The sequence below is a fragment of the Coloeus monedula genome (assembly GCF_965178545.1).
Source record: "Coloeus monedula genome assembly, chromosome: 16".
In the NCBI taxonomy this organism is placed as follows: Eukaryota; Metazoa; Chordata; class Aves; order Passeriformes; family Corvidae; genus Coloeus; species Coloeus monedula.
In genome coordinates this window covers 7,166,214-7,180,364 of record NC_138796.1, presented here as the reverse complement: position 1 = coordinate 7,180,364, position 14,151 = coordinate 7,166,214, and the positions used below count along the sequence as shown (strand labels likewise).

The 14,151-nt window shown below is 43.4% G+C and overlaps 1 protein-coding gene across 2 annotated transcripts in view; it reads left to right on the top strand.

The window, feature by feature from the left end:
• TOM1L2 (target of myb1 like 2 membrane trafficking protein) overlaps nt 1-14,151 on the top strand; it is a 57,114-nt gene that overhangs the window by 17,980 nt on the left and 24,983 nt on the right. For both annotated transcript variants that reach the window (XM_082292329.1, XM_082292328.1), the window contains exons 2-8: nt 1,052-1,136; nt 2,078-2,156; nt 3,748-3,897; nt 8,102-8,236; nt 9,166-9,324; nt 10,006-10,122; nt 12,775-12,908. In XM_082292329.1, the coding sequence (XP_082148455.1) occupies nt 1,052-1,136; nt 2,078-2,156; nt 3,748-3,897; nt 8,102-8,236; nt 9,166-9,324; nt 10,006-10,122; nt 12,775-12,908 (859 nt within the window). The remainder of the gene's footprint in view (nt 1-1,051; nt 1,137-2,077; nt 2,157-3,747; nt 3,898-8,101; nt 8,237-9,165; nt 9,325-10,005; nt 10,123-12,774; nt 12,909-14,151) is intronic.

The following is a 14,151-nucleotide window of genomic DNA, read 5'->3' as shown; positions in this document are numbered from 1 at the left end:
TTTGTTTCTGCTTTGAAGTGTTTAAAAGTGGGTTTGCTTACCCTCTTTGCCTTCCAACATTGGATGCCAGGGCTCTGTAGAAAAACCCAGACTAATTTAGAGAAGGTCATGCTCAGCTCGAAGGTCCCCTTTTCAGGTCTTTCTACTGACAGGCTTTACATTCAACTTGACATCATTCCTGACTGTGGGTAGCAGATAGGATTTGAATGCTGCAAGTGAGGAGTGTGAAAATTTCCAGGGATGTTCCAGGCACTGCGAGACAGAACTATATTGATTTAGGAGGAAATCCCAAGGAGGAAATAGTTCTTGTCAACTGATTACTACAAGTTATGGTTATGCTACTCTTGCAGATGTCTATAAATTAAACTGCCAACAGTTGGCATCTGCCACTGTCACAGTGCTGTAGGTCATCTTTCCCTGGGATTTGAGTGATGCCTGAGTGACTTAACCTGCCACACAAATAGTGAGGGAAGATTCAGGAGTCGGGAGGAAGGCAGAGCTTGGGAGGTGTGTATGGAGCCCCAGTGTGGAGAGGGACATAGCATGGGACAGATGTCATGATATCATGACCTGCACTGTTATGTGCTAAATGTTTTCACGTACTGCTGGGTCTTTTCATGCTGGAATTCCTTGAATTCTGTTTCCAGGTTGCTATTTTTCCTCCCTCAGTTCATGTGGAGGTATTATCTGCTAAAACAGGGAGGAGGTCATGTTGGTTTGAGGGGATATTTTCCTAGCTCATAACTTGCCAGCAATGCAGCATTTGAAGAGTTTAAATTGGAATTAGCTGACATTTTCCTACTCTCCCAGGAATTCAGGAGTCTTTGAAGAACAGCCCATCTATGTGGGCTGGAGGGATAATTGATTCTGTCTGGAAACCTCCATGCTGATCCCTAAAACCAGGATGGAAGGATTGACATTGTTTACTGTCAGCAGGGATTTTTTTCCCTGTCTTTTACTGAATAGTTTCAGCTCAGAGTAACTGAAGATGGATTGAGGCATAGACCTAATCAGGAAGATGTGAAAAGATTTATTTTTCTTTACTTTACAGAAAAGGCCACAGATGGCTCTTTGCAGAGTGAAGACTGGACACTTAACATGGAGATCTGTGACATTATCAACGAGACAGAAGAAGGGTATGTGCTATTTCAGCAGACTTGGAAAGGTCCCTGAACACAGTCTTCCTCCAGCTGTACTCAGCATGTGAGGAGGTGCAGTGAGGCTGGGGGCAGATGCTCATGGTTTAAATGCAGTTTTCAGATCAGTTGCTTGGTTTTCTTGCTCCTTAGACCTCTCCTGCTCTCAGAAAATTCTGTATGATGCAGTACCTGTGGGACTCAGGACAAGAGGAAATAGCCTCAAGTTGTGCCAGGAGAGTAGCTTATTTAGATGATTTATTAGGAAAAAATTCTTCACTGAAAGAGTGGTCAGGCATTGGGTCAGGCTGTCCAGGAAAGTGGTGGAACCACCATTCCTGGAAGCATTCAAAAAACATGTGGGCGTGGCATTTTGGGGCGTGGTGTAGTGGTGGGCTTAGTGCTGAGTTAATGGATGGACTCCATGATCTAAGAGGGCTTTTCCATCCCAAATGATTCTGCGATTCTTTCTCTGGTCAGTCTCTGCTTGGGAGGGCTGGCATGAAAAACTCCTTCTTGGAGAGGGTACCAAGTTTGTTTTTCAGTAGGTGTATGCAATGCCTTTAATTTCAGCTATTTGCATAGACAGCTTTTCTGACACACCTCCTTCAGCACCAGAAAGCTTTGCTGCTTGCAGTCTGCAGGAGAACTGATCACTGCTCTTATTCCCTGGGCTTTTCAGAGTGGCTCTCAGTCTTCCGTGCCTAATCAACAGCCTGGATTTTTGGAGACTTGGGGCATTCCTCCAGTCTTGACTTCTGTAATACCTTGTCTCCTCACATAATTCTCCATGACCCTGTTCTGGTTGTAGTCAAATAATCTGAAGTTAACCCACATGCTTATGTCCAGCTGGAAATGGCAAAGGATTCATTTTCCCACAGTTCATGGGATCTGAAAAGCCTGTCTGAGCTGTCTGTTAAAATGGTGTGTTTCTCCTTCAGGCCCAAGGATGCCATTCGAGCGCTGAAGAAGAGGCTGAATGGAAACAAAAATTACAGAGAGGTCATGCTGGCACTGACGGTGAGTGGGGGCAGGCTGGAATGCCTCAAAGGGCAGAACCCTTTTGTCATTTTCCTCTTCCTGGCACTCTCTTGAATGTACACACTATTTCCTTTAACAGCCACTGCTCTGCCCTTTTCTTCTCTCCAATTGCCTCCTCACTTCCTTGGGGAGAGCTGCTGGAAGCTTTGCATAGCGGTTTTCTGACTGAATTGATTTCTGCTTCTTTTCGTGGCTCTTATTCATCTCAAGTACTGACTGAGGAAAGTTAAAGTAGCTCAAATGGGTCTGCTACTCTTTGAGGTTTTCCTTTCTACTCTCATTTCCCTTTGTCCAACCATTCCTCCACTCCAAGACAACAGCTGTGGGCATATCTGCAAGTGAGGATGATGAACTTTCTATCTTCTCAGCTTCATAAGTAGCTGATGCCCAATTTCCCTTGTGAATGAATCTCTCTAAGAGACAATACATTAATTTATGCTGATCTAATTTCACTCAATAAAGTGTAAATTATATTCTGTGCATTTAGGCAGCACTGCTAAGGTGTGGGATAATTTAGCAGTGACCTTTCCTGCTGATGGCTTTAGCTGGAGGTTTCCTGGGTAGTGCAGTCCTCCTGAGTGGGGTGCTGGGCTGGCTCTAGCAGTAACTAGATCAAGTTATCCTGCTGTGGAGAGGTGATCTGTATGATTCTTTCACAGAGCTCTTGTTGCATCTCCCTGACGAGGCGTAACCGTACTTTCTGTCTTCTTGCCATTTCCTCTCCTGGATTGTCATTTTGACAGATTAACAAAGTCCAAACCATGAGATTATCCATTGTGCAGGAAAGAGCGAAATCCATCAGGAATGAGCCCGTGTCATCATGGCTGATGAAAGTAGCTGAAGGAGGAGAGTAATTACAGACTCCTCAGTACTGAGTCGCAGTGGTTATTAGGCATGGCTGTAAGGAGAAGTGACGTGTTGGATTTATCTCCATGCTAATCATGTTCTTCAGAGAGAAATCAACAGCTGTTCTTCCATGGCAGTTGAATGGCAAGTGGAAGGTGCCTCCAGCTAGGTTGCAGGGGGAAAATGTGTCAAAGTATAACCTGTCAGAGCATTCACTGGGGAGTGTTTTGAATGAGTGAAGATCATTCACCTGAATTCCCAACTCTAAAACATGGCTTATAGCTCGGAGCAACTGGGTCCAGCTGTGTTCCAGGCACGTAGAAAATGGTGGAGTGGCACAGCACGATAATATCTCACTGTGACAGGATGTCCTCTGTCTTACCTGCTCCTGATGTGCTGCTGTGTACTTGGCTGTTCAGCTGCACTGGCTGGAAAGTTCTGCTTTGAAGATGAAGAAACTTTCTATTTCTTTACCTTGAAAACAGGAAAGGTGGATCACAAAAATGCCCAATATGTTAACAGTGGGTGAGGTACAGCTGAATGTGTGTAGAAAATAAGTTTTTTGGAAAAATTGGGGAAGAAGAGAAGAAGTAAAAGTGTAATTTTCCCTCTATCTTCTTGACCTCCCATCAAAAGCTTTAAAATAAATTAAACAATCAGATGCTCTGTGTGTGATCAAGCTTTGCTCCAACAATGAATATTGGGGGTTTTTTTGTGTGTATAGGTGTTGGAGACCTGTGTGAAGAACTGTGGCCATCGCTTTCATGTCTTGGTGGCAAATCGTGACTTCATCGATGGTGTTCTGGTGAAAATCATCTCACCCAAGAACAACCCCCCCACTATTGTACAGGATAAAGTCCTAGCACTGATTCAGGTACACAGCTTGTCTCTGCTTCCATATGTTGCTGCCTAAAATAAGGACTGTCTGCTTCAATGCTACGCATCACTAAGCATGCTGTCATCGTTAAAAATGTGGCAAGTTTTTTATATATAAACTCAAACAATATATCCAGATTGGTGGGAAAAAGCAGACATGCACACACACAGATATTTTATCCAGGGGGAACTGTCTGGGTTTTAGTTAGAGAGGTACCACTCTAAAACAGGAGGATTTAATAAAAGGTAAATGGATGCTTTTGCAATTTAAGTTATATCTAGAAGCTGGAGACTTGCCTTGGTGATAGGCTTGTCATCTGAGGCCAGGAGATTTCAGAGGATTGTGCTTTTGGTGTCAGCTGCAGAACACTTGCCTTTCTGTGTCTGTTTCCCTGACCGTAAAATGGAGCTGTTTCCCTCCATTAGAAAGCATTCTGCATTCCTTTCAAAGATGGTTATAGAAAAGTAAATGACCATATAGGAATTAAAGTGGTTTTGGTGTCTTTTCTCTGGTTATTGTGCAGTAAAAGCACGCTGTCAGATCCTTGCCTGCAGTGGGAAGTTCAGACATGGGCTTGTCTGCCACTTCTCCTTCTGTGCAGCACAACAATAAACAGCCGTGTTAATTCCACAAACCATTAGCCACACATGAGGAAACATTGGTGCCTGCCTGGAGGAAATCTGACAATTATAGGAAGCTTTATCACTAAGCTTCCACAGGCTACTGCGTACACCAGAGACTAAAAGACACTGCGTATTTAAAATGATATAAACCTGCTGCAGTGTTCCTTGTGGGGAGGTATTTACAAATGCGCAGCATCGTTTGCCAGATATACTTCTGATTTTTATGGCAAAGCACGCACTTGGATTTCTGCTGCTTTATTTGTTATTTGGATACAGGGATGGGGCATGCTTAGAGCATGACAATGTAAATAAGTGATTTTCAAGCAGGAAATAGGTAGGGTGGTGGAGTTAGTGGGCATTGTGTTAAGGTCTGTGGGGTCCCTTTATTTCTGGGATCTGATTTTATGGTGTTTTAAAAAAAACAGAGCAAAATTAATGAAATTATTAAAGGCAATTCTTGTGCAGCTGGCTGAGCCCTGAGATTTCCACCTGCTTTGGTGGGAACGTGGGTGCATGCAGTGACCAGGAGATGAGGTTAAAAACTGTCCCATAAAGAGAAACTGGGTGTGTTTCCATGTTGTTGTAGAGAATGCTGGTTTTTCTGGGCCCTGGGTTTAAATGGATTCCCAGTCGTGAATGCAGCTAAGATGGAAGTGTTTGTAACGTAATCAGAAAGCCACAGTCATTGCCCCAGTGAATTAAACAGCTTTATCTGAGGAGACTTAGTGCAGTAGAGCTAAAAGCCTCACTCTGGGTTCTAAATGCCTTTTGATATAAAAAGCCTGAAAATTACGAAGGTTGCCTGTGGGTGGATTCTGTTAGTGTCTGTTTAGCTGGGAAGTTTGTTTTCCAGATTGCCTGGCAAGTTTGGAAGAGTGATTGCAGTCGCTCATCCCAGGTGCCCTATGGACACACGCCCCCAAAATACCTCGTATGTGGTAACAGCTTCACTCAGCTCAGGCTGTGCTCTGTAGAGTTCCCTGGGGCTGGAGTTAACCCTGGCCCAGAGGGCTGATCTCAGCTCTGCCCCACAAACACTGCACTTACCCTTTTCTGTATCCCTCTTAGAATTTAATATCAGGGAATTAATAAGAATGGAAATTAGAGGATTAATAGTCCAGACTTGGAAGCATGGAAGGGAGCTGTACATACAGCATATGTCTTCAGCCACACAGCTGTGGTATTCGTGGGCCTTTCCGTAACAAGGGTAGATAAAGCTGCCATCCAGTTTCTTATCTAGAGGCTTGACTTGTTTTGAGATGTTGAACATCTTGTGTCTCACTTTCTCAACCTATTTCCCAGTGTACATGAATTAGCATATGTTACATAGTGCTTATCCTTCCTTCTTTACCTTGCTGGGAGGCCTTGGAAATATTCCTTGTGGCTGTGCCCCTGGTAAGAGCTTGCCTATCACCCAGTGTTCAAACACTGGGATGGTCCCCGATCTAGGGGCTGTATTTACAATGGGATTTAAGTGACCTGTTTGGACACACTGAGGATCCAAGTGGGATTTATCCTGAAGCATCTACATTTGATAGTCTGGCCCAAAGTCTTAGAAGCTCTGAATTCACCCCCTGTCCTACATGTATTTGGACCATGGGCAGGTCTCCTAAGCTCTAGTGTAGCTCCTTATCCATAAAGCAGAGCTAATATTGCAGTTGCCTGGTTGGATTTTAAGCTGTCTAGGACAGGGATTGTCTTACAATGTGTGTAGACAGCACTTAGAACAATAGTGCCTGTCCTGCTTGTGACCTCTGAGACACACTAATGTAGATAATGCTCCCAGCTCAGGTGAAGAAGAATACAAATGGAAGTGTCTCCTTTCTCCAGGGAAGAGAGTTGCAGAAGAGAGAATATTTTGAAAAGGTGGAGTGCAGATGAAATGAGATCATTTTGCAAAATCCACAGGAAGCCAATGAAAGAGGGAATGCATTAGTACATCCTCCTGGACAAACAAGCCTCATTAAAAACTGGGGGCAGCAATGCAGCATATTTTTGTCTCTAAGTTTCTTTTGAGTGCCGATTATTAAATAGAACATCCCTCGCCTCACACTTTTCCCTTTTGCTTGCAAATGGAGTTGAAGTGGTGAACATCGTTATGTAGAAGCATCATTCAGATGGCTTCCAATGTAAACAGAAAAGGCAGTGAAATGGCAAAGGTGGAGTTACTTGTGCAGTCAAAATCTCCATCAGAATTGGGGATGTTTTGGAAGGTCAGTTCCAAGGAAACAATGGCTGTGTGCTGTCAGAGCTGTTTCCTCTGGCTCAAGCAGGGCTGTTTGGACTTGCACTGCATCAGAACAGTTGATGCAGTTAATTTACTCTTAACAAAGCTGAGAAGCAAACCCAGGATTGTCTGCTTGTACCTGATAATGGATTGTCTCCCGGGCACAGATGGTAGGAAATGCTCTTTCTTAGAACTGAACAGAATAGGAATGCAAGTTAAAAATTAATATAATTTCTTATCTTACTTTGCTAACTTTGATTTCTGCCCTCTCAAATATAAAAAATGGTTCAAAGAGCTTTTAAAGGAAAAATAGTCAAAGAGCTAGTGTAAAAATGATGACTAAATGAATTAAGTTCAGAGCCCACACACGTGTCTCGCAGTCGTTCTGGATCCAGCACACTGATACTCTGCTCCACACATGTGGGGGTTTGTGGAATGCTTCATTTTTTAACTGAGTCATAATATTTCAGTTTTTCCTTTCTCTAATTTTTTAATATTTAGCTAATTTCCAGCACAAGCAAAAGGGGGTTGAGGCTTTCAGCATACTGTGCTCCCAGCAGCTTTGTGAGTGCAGGAGGCTGGCTAGCCAAGAGAAGCACTTAGTACTCCCTCTGAAGGAAAAGTTCAAATGTGAATTGAAGTCTTTTTAGACACCAGAGGATTCATGCAGGAGAGATACTATGAATGTTCTGGCTGTGGGAATTTCTCTTTTAAACTCGTCCTTTGTGCCGCACTGGGGTGTCTGAGTGTTGGATATGCTCTGTCAGAACCCAGGCGTCATTAGTTCTGCTGCTCAGGGGACTGTCTCTTTCATAAGAACAGAACCTCAGAAAGGACCTTTTTTTAAATTCAAGTTTGGTCCAAATAAAACACTGAAGACAACTTGATGGCTCTGTTTTTCCTTTGGCAACAAATGAGGATGTTTCACAAAGTGAATGGAGATTACTTAAGATTATTGTGCAGCTTTGTGAATTTTGGTTAGATCTGTTGAATCTTTCACACAGCCCTTTTCTGGTGGGTCATTTGCTCTGCAATATGCCAGAAAAGATGAGCATCAATCACTGCTGAGGAGAGGAGATGGGAAGAGACTTTTCTGTATGTTCACGGATTTTGATGATGTCAGGGGCTACTCACAGCTACTCTGCACTGGGTTCCTGTCTATTTTATATCTGAATAAAATGTAAGACAGGTGACTGTCTTAATATTTGCAGGACCTTTTAGACCAGGCCTGATGATTCCAGCTTTCCTTTAAAGCTGGAATCCATGAAAGCTTTTACAGTCAGTATCTGGGGTCAGGGTGTGGCTAGAGCTTAATTTGGAAGGTTTATGGATAATCCCTCGTGTTTTCCAGGCTTGGGCTGATGCCTTCCGAAGTAGCCCTGATTTAACTGGAGTAGTGCATATTTATGAAGAACTCAAGAGAAAAGGCATCGAGTTCCCCATGGCAGATCTTGATGCTCTGTCTCCAATACACACACCACAGAGGGTAAGCGCAGCTTTGCAGTTCCGGGGGTGTTTTCCCAGGATGTCCAAATAGTTGGATAACTACTTGTCTTTCCCCTCCCATTTCTCTGAATTTGGCTCATTTTCTCACTCCTGGAAGGACATTTTAATAGTGAAAGGGCATGTAAAAAAGGCATAGTACAGCCTGATAAGCTGTCTCCTCCCTTGAGTCAATCATCAAGCTGAGACGAAGAAAAGAGTTTATAACAGTTAATCTTGTACCACAAAACCACCAAACAAATGCAACTAATTTGTTCTAAGAGAGCCCAGCAGGATGTATGATTGAGATTTACTTCTTTTACTCAAGTGTGGTTGTTTCTGTTGGTAATAACCCTGAGCCAAGGTCTGCCTGTCTATTAGAGGTGTACAGAGTCTGAATCTCTCTCTGATCCCACAGTAATGTGAGAACTTTACGCTTCTGGAAAGTTAGGTCTGGAAAGTTGACAGAACTGCTGCTTGGAAGTAACTAAATGATCACAGGTGTTCTGATTATTCACTCTGAAAACTGAGGGTAATGAATCTTTGAAGCAGCAAATGCAAGTGATCAAGGACTGAGAGATTACAATTCTTGTGTCAAGGTTAATTAAATTCAGTATCTATGTATCACATCATTTTTTGGTAAGCCTGCAACTTAATTCCTGGTTTAAAATAATTTATAATTATTTCTCTTTGGCTCTTGTTTTTATTTTGCTTCTCACTTTTCCTGTAAATGGACTTAAATTCTTGTGGGTTGGGTCAAAAGATACAGGCATGGAAGATTTTTGGAGCTGCCAGTCTGTTCTAGTAGCTGCACTGACCTTTCCCACAAGGTGCAATTATGTTCTATATTTGAGCCTGTTTGGCCTGAGGTTGCTGACAAAGCAAGTGCTGTCCCAATTCAGCTTTTGAACTCCTGTCTTTCTGATGTGGCAGAGTGTTCCTGAAGTTGATCCTGCAGCAAATATGCACAATTCCCAGTCTCAGCAAAGGATGAGCATCGGTTCTTACTCTTCATCCTCTCCAACGGCATATTCTGCTCCTCAGGCCCCAGCCTTGAATGTGACTGGTCCCATCACTGCTAATTCTGAACAGGTATTGGCATGTTGATTTGTTCAAGTGAGACTCTTTCAGCAAATCAAATTAGAAATTAATTTGCAGAGGAACTTTCATTTTAGTTTTTTGGACTTTGTCTCCTAGGTCTGGCTCTACTTGGTAATCTTTCTTCCTGTTATATGGTAAGATCTGGGCTTTAGATGTGTCTCTATGGCCTGGTAATGGCAGCACAATTTGCTGGTCCAGCCCACTCAGCAGTATTTTGCCAGTTATTCCCATTAGCCCCTCTCCTTTCAAGGCACAGAATGTCTTGCAGATGTAGGAAGTAAAGCCCTTGCAAATGCCCTAATATAGGATTTTCTTTTCTCCCTGTAAAAAATGATAACTTCAGAGCCAAAGATTCTACTTAAAATATGTACATCTTTCCCCACACTGGAGTGAGGCACTACAGCCAAGGTCTGACTTTAGGTGCTGTTTGCAATTGCTTCTCTTCCATACAGACACAGCACATCTGGGTTTGTGATGATAATTCTTTCCTTTTTCTGTTCCTTTTCTCCTTGGTAAACTTTTTATCTTTTTTGGTTTTTTCTTGCTAGAATGTCTGGAGCCTGAGATATCAAGTCAGACAGAACCAGAGATATCTCAAAGTCAGTTCTTGAAAATGAACTGCTTACACCAACAGATTACACAGTGTTTTGCTGTCTTGTTACCCCAATTTAGATTGCCCGGCTGCGCAGTGAGCTGGATATTGTTCGTGGGAATACAAAAGTGATGTCTGAAATGCTGACAGAAATGGTACCTGGACAAGAGGATTCCTCAGACCTTGAGTTACTCCAGGTAAGTTTCCTAGAAAATATGATTCTGATCCTTTCTGTGCTTGTGTTTCTCTGGGGGGATGTGTTTTGTTGTAGCTCACTTCACAGCCCATGCTTGGATTCATAATGGATGTGGGCTGTGCTTGACCCTTGTGCCATCACTTGATTTTCTCCATTCGTTAAAGCTTCCAGTGACAAGAATTTCCTGACTTCACTTGAAATTTGTTCCAGTGCTTTCCTCTTTGTGTAGCTAGAAATTTTTCTCAGTGTTGCATATCAAGTCTCCTTTACCACGAATCAGCCACAGGTTCTGTAAGCCCTGAGCATTTCTGCTTCTTTTACACTCCCCATCACCACTTGTACAGTGTCAAAACATTCCCAGTCACCGTGCAGGAAAAAAAAAGCCAAAGAAACCAACATTCCATATTTCCAGCTGGACTAAATAATGCCAAGGGTCTGTGGATCCTCTGCCACTTGAAATGAACTGTCTTTCCAGAAGATGTGTTCTCCTGAAGGTGTAGTGTCTTAAAGCAGGTGCTCAGGTGAAGTTCTGTGGTGTCCAGAGAGCTAGACTGGGAAATCAGGAAGGGATTTCTTTGCTGGAAAATCTCAATCCAGTGCAGCACTGTGCATCTCAAGAGGGAGAACAGTATGAATTGAGCTCATGTCTCAGGCTTCACACCTGTTTCCCAAGGCCAGTGGTTGTGGGGTGGCCTGTTGGCTGAAGAAAGTCACACAGTCCCACAGATGAGGAGCATTGCAATCTGACATTTCTAGCTGCTGCCCTTAATGTGGTGTTTGCCTTTCCATAGCTTCAGAAATAGCCTTCTGTTTTGATCCTCAAGTGGGGAGGATGGGCTCCCACAGCAATCCCTTTGGAGGAAGGCAGGGAATTGCTCTCTGTGATACATCAGAGTTTGAAATCCATCCAAAAACTGGTCTCTCCCATGCAGTGGCATTGTGTGTTTGTCTTGGAGCCATCATGGCAGCTGATGAGAGGCTTTGCAATAAAGAGCCTTTCAGTTACTGCCCGTTTGGGTCGAACTGCTCAAAACAAAAGCAGCTTCCAGGAAACTATGACAGGCCGAAATGGAACAGTTTGCTTACACTGAGAAATAACCATCAGCATCTTGACAGCGTAACCTTAGAGCACAGCTTTAAGGTGAAAAAAATTGATCATGAAACGGAGTGACAGCAACGATTCTTTATTCCAGCTGGTTCCCTTCTGTGACTGATGCAGCCTAAATCTGAATCACAGAGCTGGGGAGAACCCGTTTTTGATCACAAAGGATGGTTAGTCTTTTGAGACTGTGACTTTTGAGGACTGTGAGCTGGGTGCAGCATGCAAGGACTCCTTGCTTTGAGGTTTATATAGCCCTCCTCCTTAAATAGTTCCTGACATTTTCTCCAACAATCAAATGTAAACAGCCTGCTGGAGAGCCAGCTCTGAGCAGAATAGATAGGTACTGTCAGCCCTCTCGGAAAGGCAGCAAACAAACCTCTGAAATGTCACAATCTGCTTCGAAAGTGATGGGATCAAAACTGACATTGGAGAACACATTCCTCAAGCTGTTAAGGCAGCTGGATTGCACTAGGTGAAATTTATCCAGAGCTTAGGATGTCAGACCATGCAAGGAAAACAAACACATTTTTGCTTTCATGCTGAAGGTTGTGTACCAACAAGTCATCCTTGTTTAGTGCTGAATTTTTGCTGTGAAGTGGAGCTGGAAGGAGTGGAAGATGACAGAGGGACATGCTTTAGCTGGAATGTCAGTGCTTATTGAAGTAAAACTGTGGGCCTGATCAGAGGCGCCCTGCCATATGTCACATTTCTTCTTGCAGTTCTCCTCAGCAGACCAGTTTGACTTTTGGTCTTGAGGCCTTTCAGGACTACAGAATTCTGCTAAGTAATTGGTGATGGAAGAGATGTCTTGGAAACATGAGAACTTCTGGTCTAGGCAAACTGAAATCTAGATTTCTTGATAAGAGACTTCTAAAATAAATGCCCTCACTCTGCATTCCTTAAAATGTTCTTCTGAAATTCCCCATTGCCTTTGTGCAGTCTCTTGTCTGTGCACTTGCTCAGTGGAAGGGAATATTTCTTTGTGTCCCAGTACTGGAAGGTGTGTGGAACACTCACCTTTTCATGCTCCTGCTCCTTGCTTTGTCGTTGCCCTCACGTTCTCTGTAGTTGGTAAGTTCTGTGTCACCAGCACTTCTCATCCTAGTACACACTTAGTATTTGTGGTAGCCCTGATGAACCTTTTTTCCTCAACATGTTCCACCATCCACATAATTTTGTTTTTAAGGATGGTTTTGCCAAAAAGAGCAGATTGAATTTTCCTTGAAAGCTCTCTTCTGGGAAGCTGTTGTATTAACATGTTTTATTCTTAAACAAGATGACTAAAATACAGATATTTATTTTCTGAAGTGCTCAGAGTTAAAGAAGAATCAGGAAGTTGAATTGTGAATAGGCTCTCAAGGTTTTATGCCATCATCTCTTGAAGGGCGTTTGATTAGATGTGCTTTTGGGTGACATTTAATCATGCAAAGATAAACTTGTCTTAGTGTTTCTCAGCTGGGGGATATGTTTGGCTCTGAACAGAGCTCAACTAAATCTACTTATTGCTTGTTGCTTATCAGACTGTGTGTGTGCACAATGCATTCCTCCTAGGAACTGAACCGAACCTGCAGAGCCATGCAGCAGAGAATTGTGGAGCTTATCTCAAGAGTGTCCAATGAAGAAGTCACGGAGGAGCTGCTGCACGTGAATGATGATTTAAATAACGTCTTCCTCCGATATGAAAGGTGGGGCACCTCTCCCAGCAACCATTTCCATTCATTCAGGGTTTTCACTTAAGAATAAAATAGGTCAGTTGGTGAAATTGGGCCATCTGGGCCAAGGGTCCAACATGATGCAGAGAACCAAACCACAGGAACCATTTACACAGTGTTTTTATAGCCTTTTATGGTAACATTCCTGATTCAGTTGATTCTTTTAATACTATGATTTTTTTTGTTTTTGTACTGTGCATTGAATTTTTGTGGGGCTTATCCATAAAATGCAAGACAACCTTGTGAAAACGCTCTGAACGCAGAGGCTTGAGTCTGCAAGTCCCTGTTGTGCAGGGCAGTACAGGTGTAGGGACTTGGGACCAAAAATAGCACAGCCACAGTCACTAGTTCCCCTGTTAGCCTGGGCTCTGCACAAATGTCTGTGCTGCTTGCTGGCTTAGGGAGGCTCCTGTGAGCTCTCTCTGCCCTCTGATCTCCGAGCTTTCCAGTCCCAGTGCTGGTGCAAGGGGAGCTGCCTGAGGTGGGCGGGAGCATCGTGCGTGCAAAGGGTTTGTTTTTATGTAACACTTAAAATCTTGGGGAAAAAAAAAAAAAAAGCCTGTCTTGTGCAGAGCTAATGTTTCGAAGAGCTGGTCTGCGGGGACCATCCCCAGGGACAGGACTTGGGGCACAGGACTTTCGACATGTCAGACAAAGGCGCTGTCAGGCACATCTGCTGCAGGAGGTGACACGTGATGCCGCAGTCTTGGGAAAGTTTAATCTTCCCCTTAATGACAGGCCTGGGGAGCGAGGCACTAAAGAGTACCCTTTGTTCCTTGCTCTTAGCACAGGGCTTTGTTTCTCAAGCCTTTAAAAATAAATTAGAGTCTAGATCTGTGAATTTGTGCTGTCACGGCAAAGGCTGCAAAGACGACTTGGTGCCCTCGATTTTGCCTTTGATTTCATGTTCAGAGGAGATGGGGCAAACTTTGAAACAAACGCTGTCTTTTTGTGTGAAATGGTGTGTGTTTCATGCACAAGCAGGATTCTACAAGTGGCAGAGTGTAACTAGCACTAAGGTTTAGTCTGGTCACCCTTAATATTTTTTCTATTTTCGCCCATCTGCGACTTTGCTGACTGCAGCTGAAGTGTTCGTAGTCATTTATTCATGAAAGGGGAGCTGAGTGATGTTAGCAAGCCATTTGTGGTGGAATAGCTGCACTGGTCTGAGCGTTCAATAAATTCCAGTTCCTCCTCTGCTATTCCAAAAGCTCCA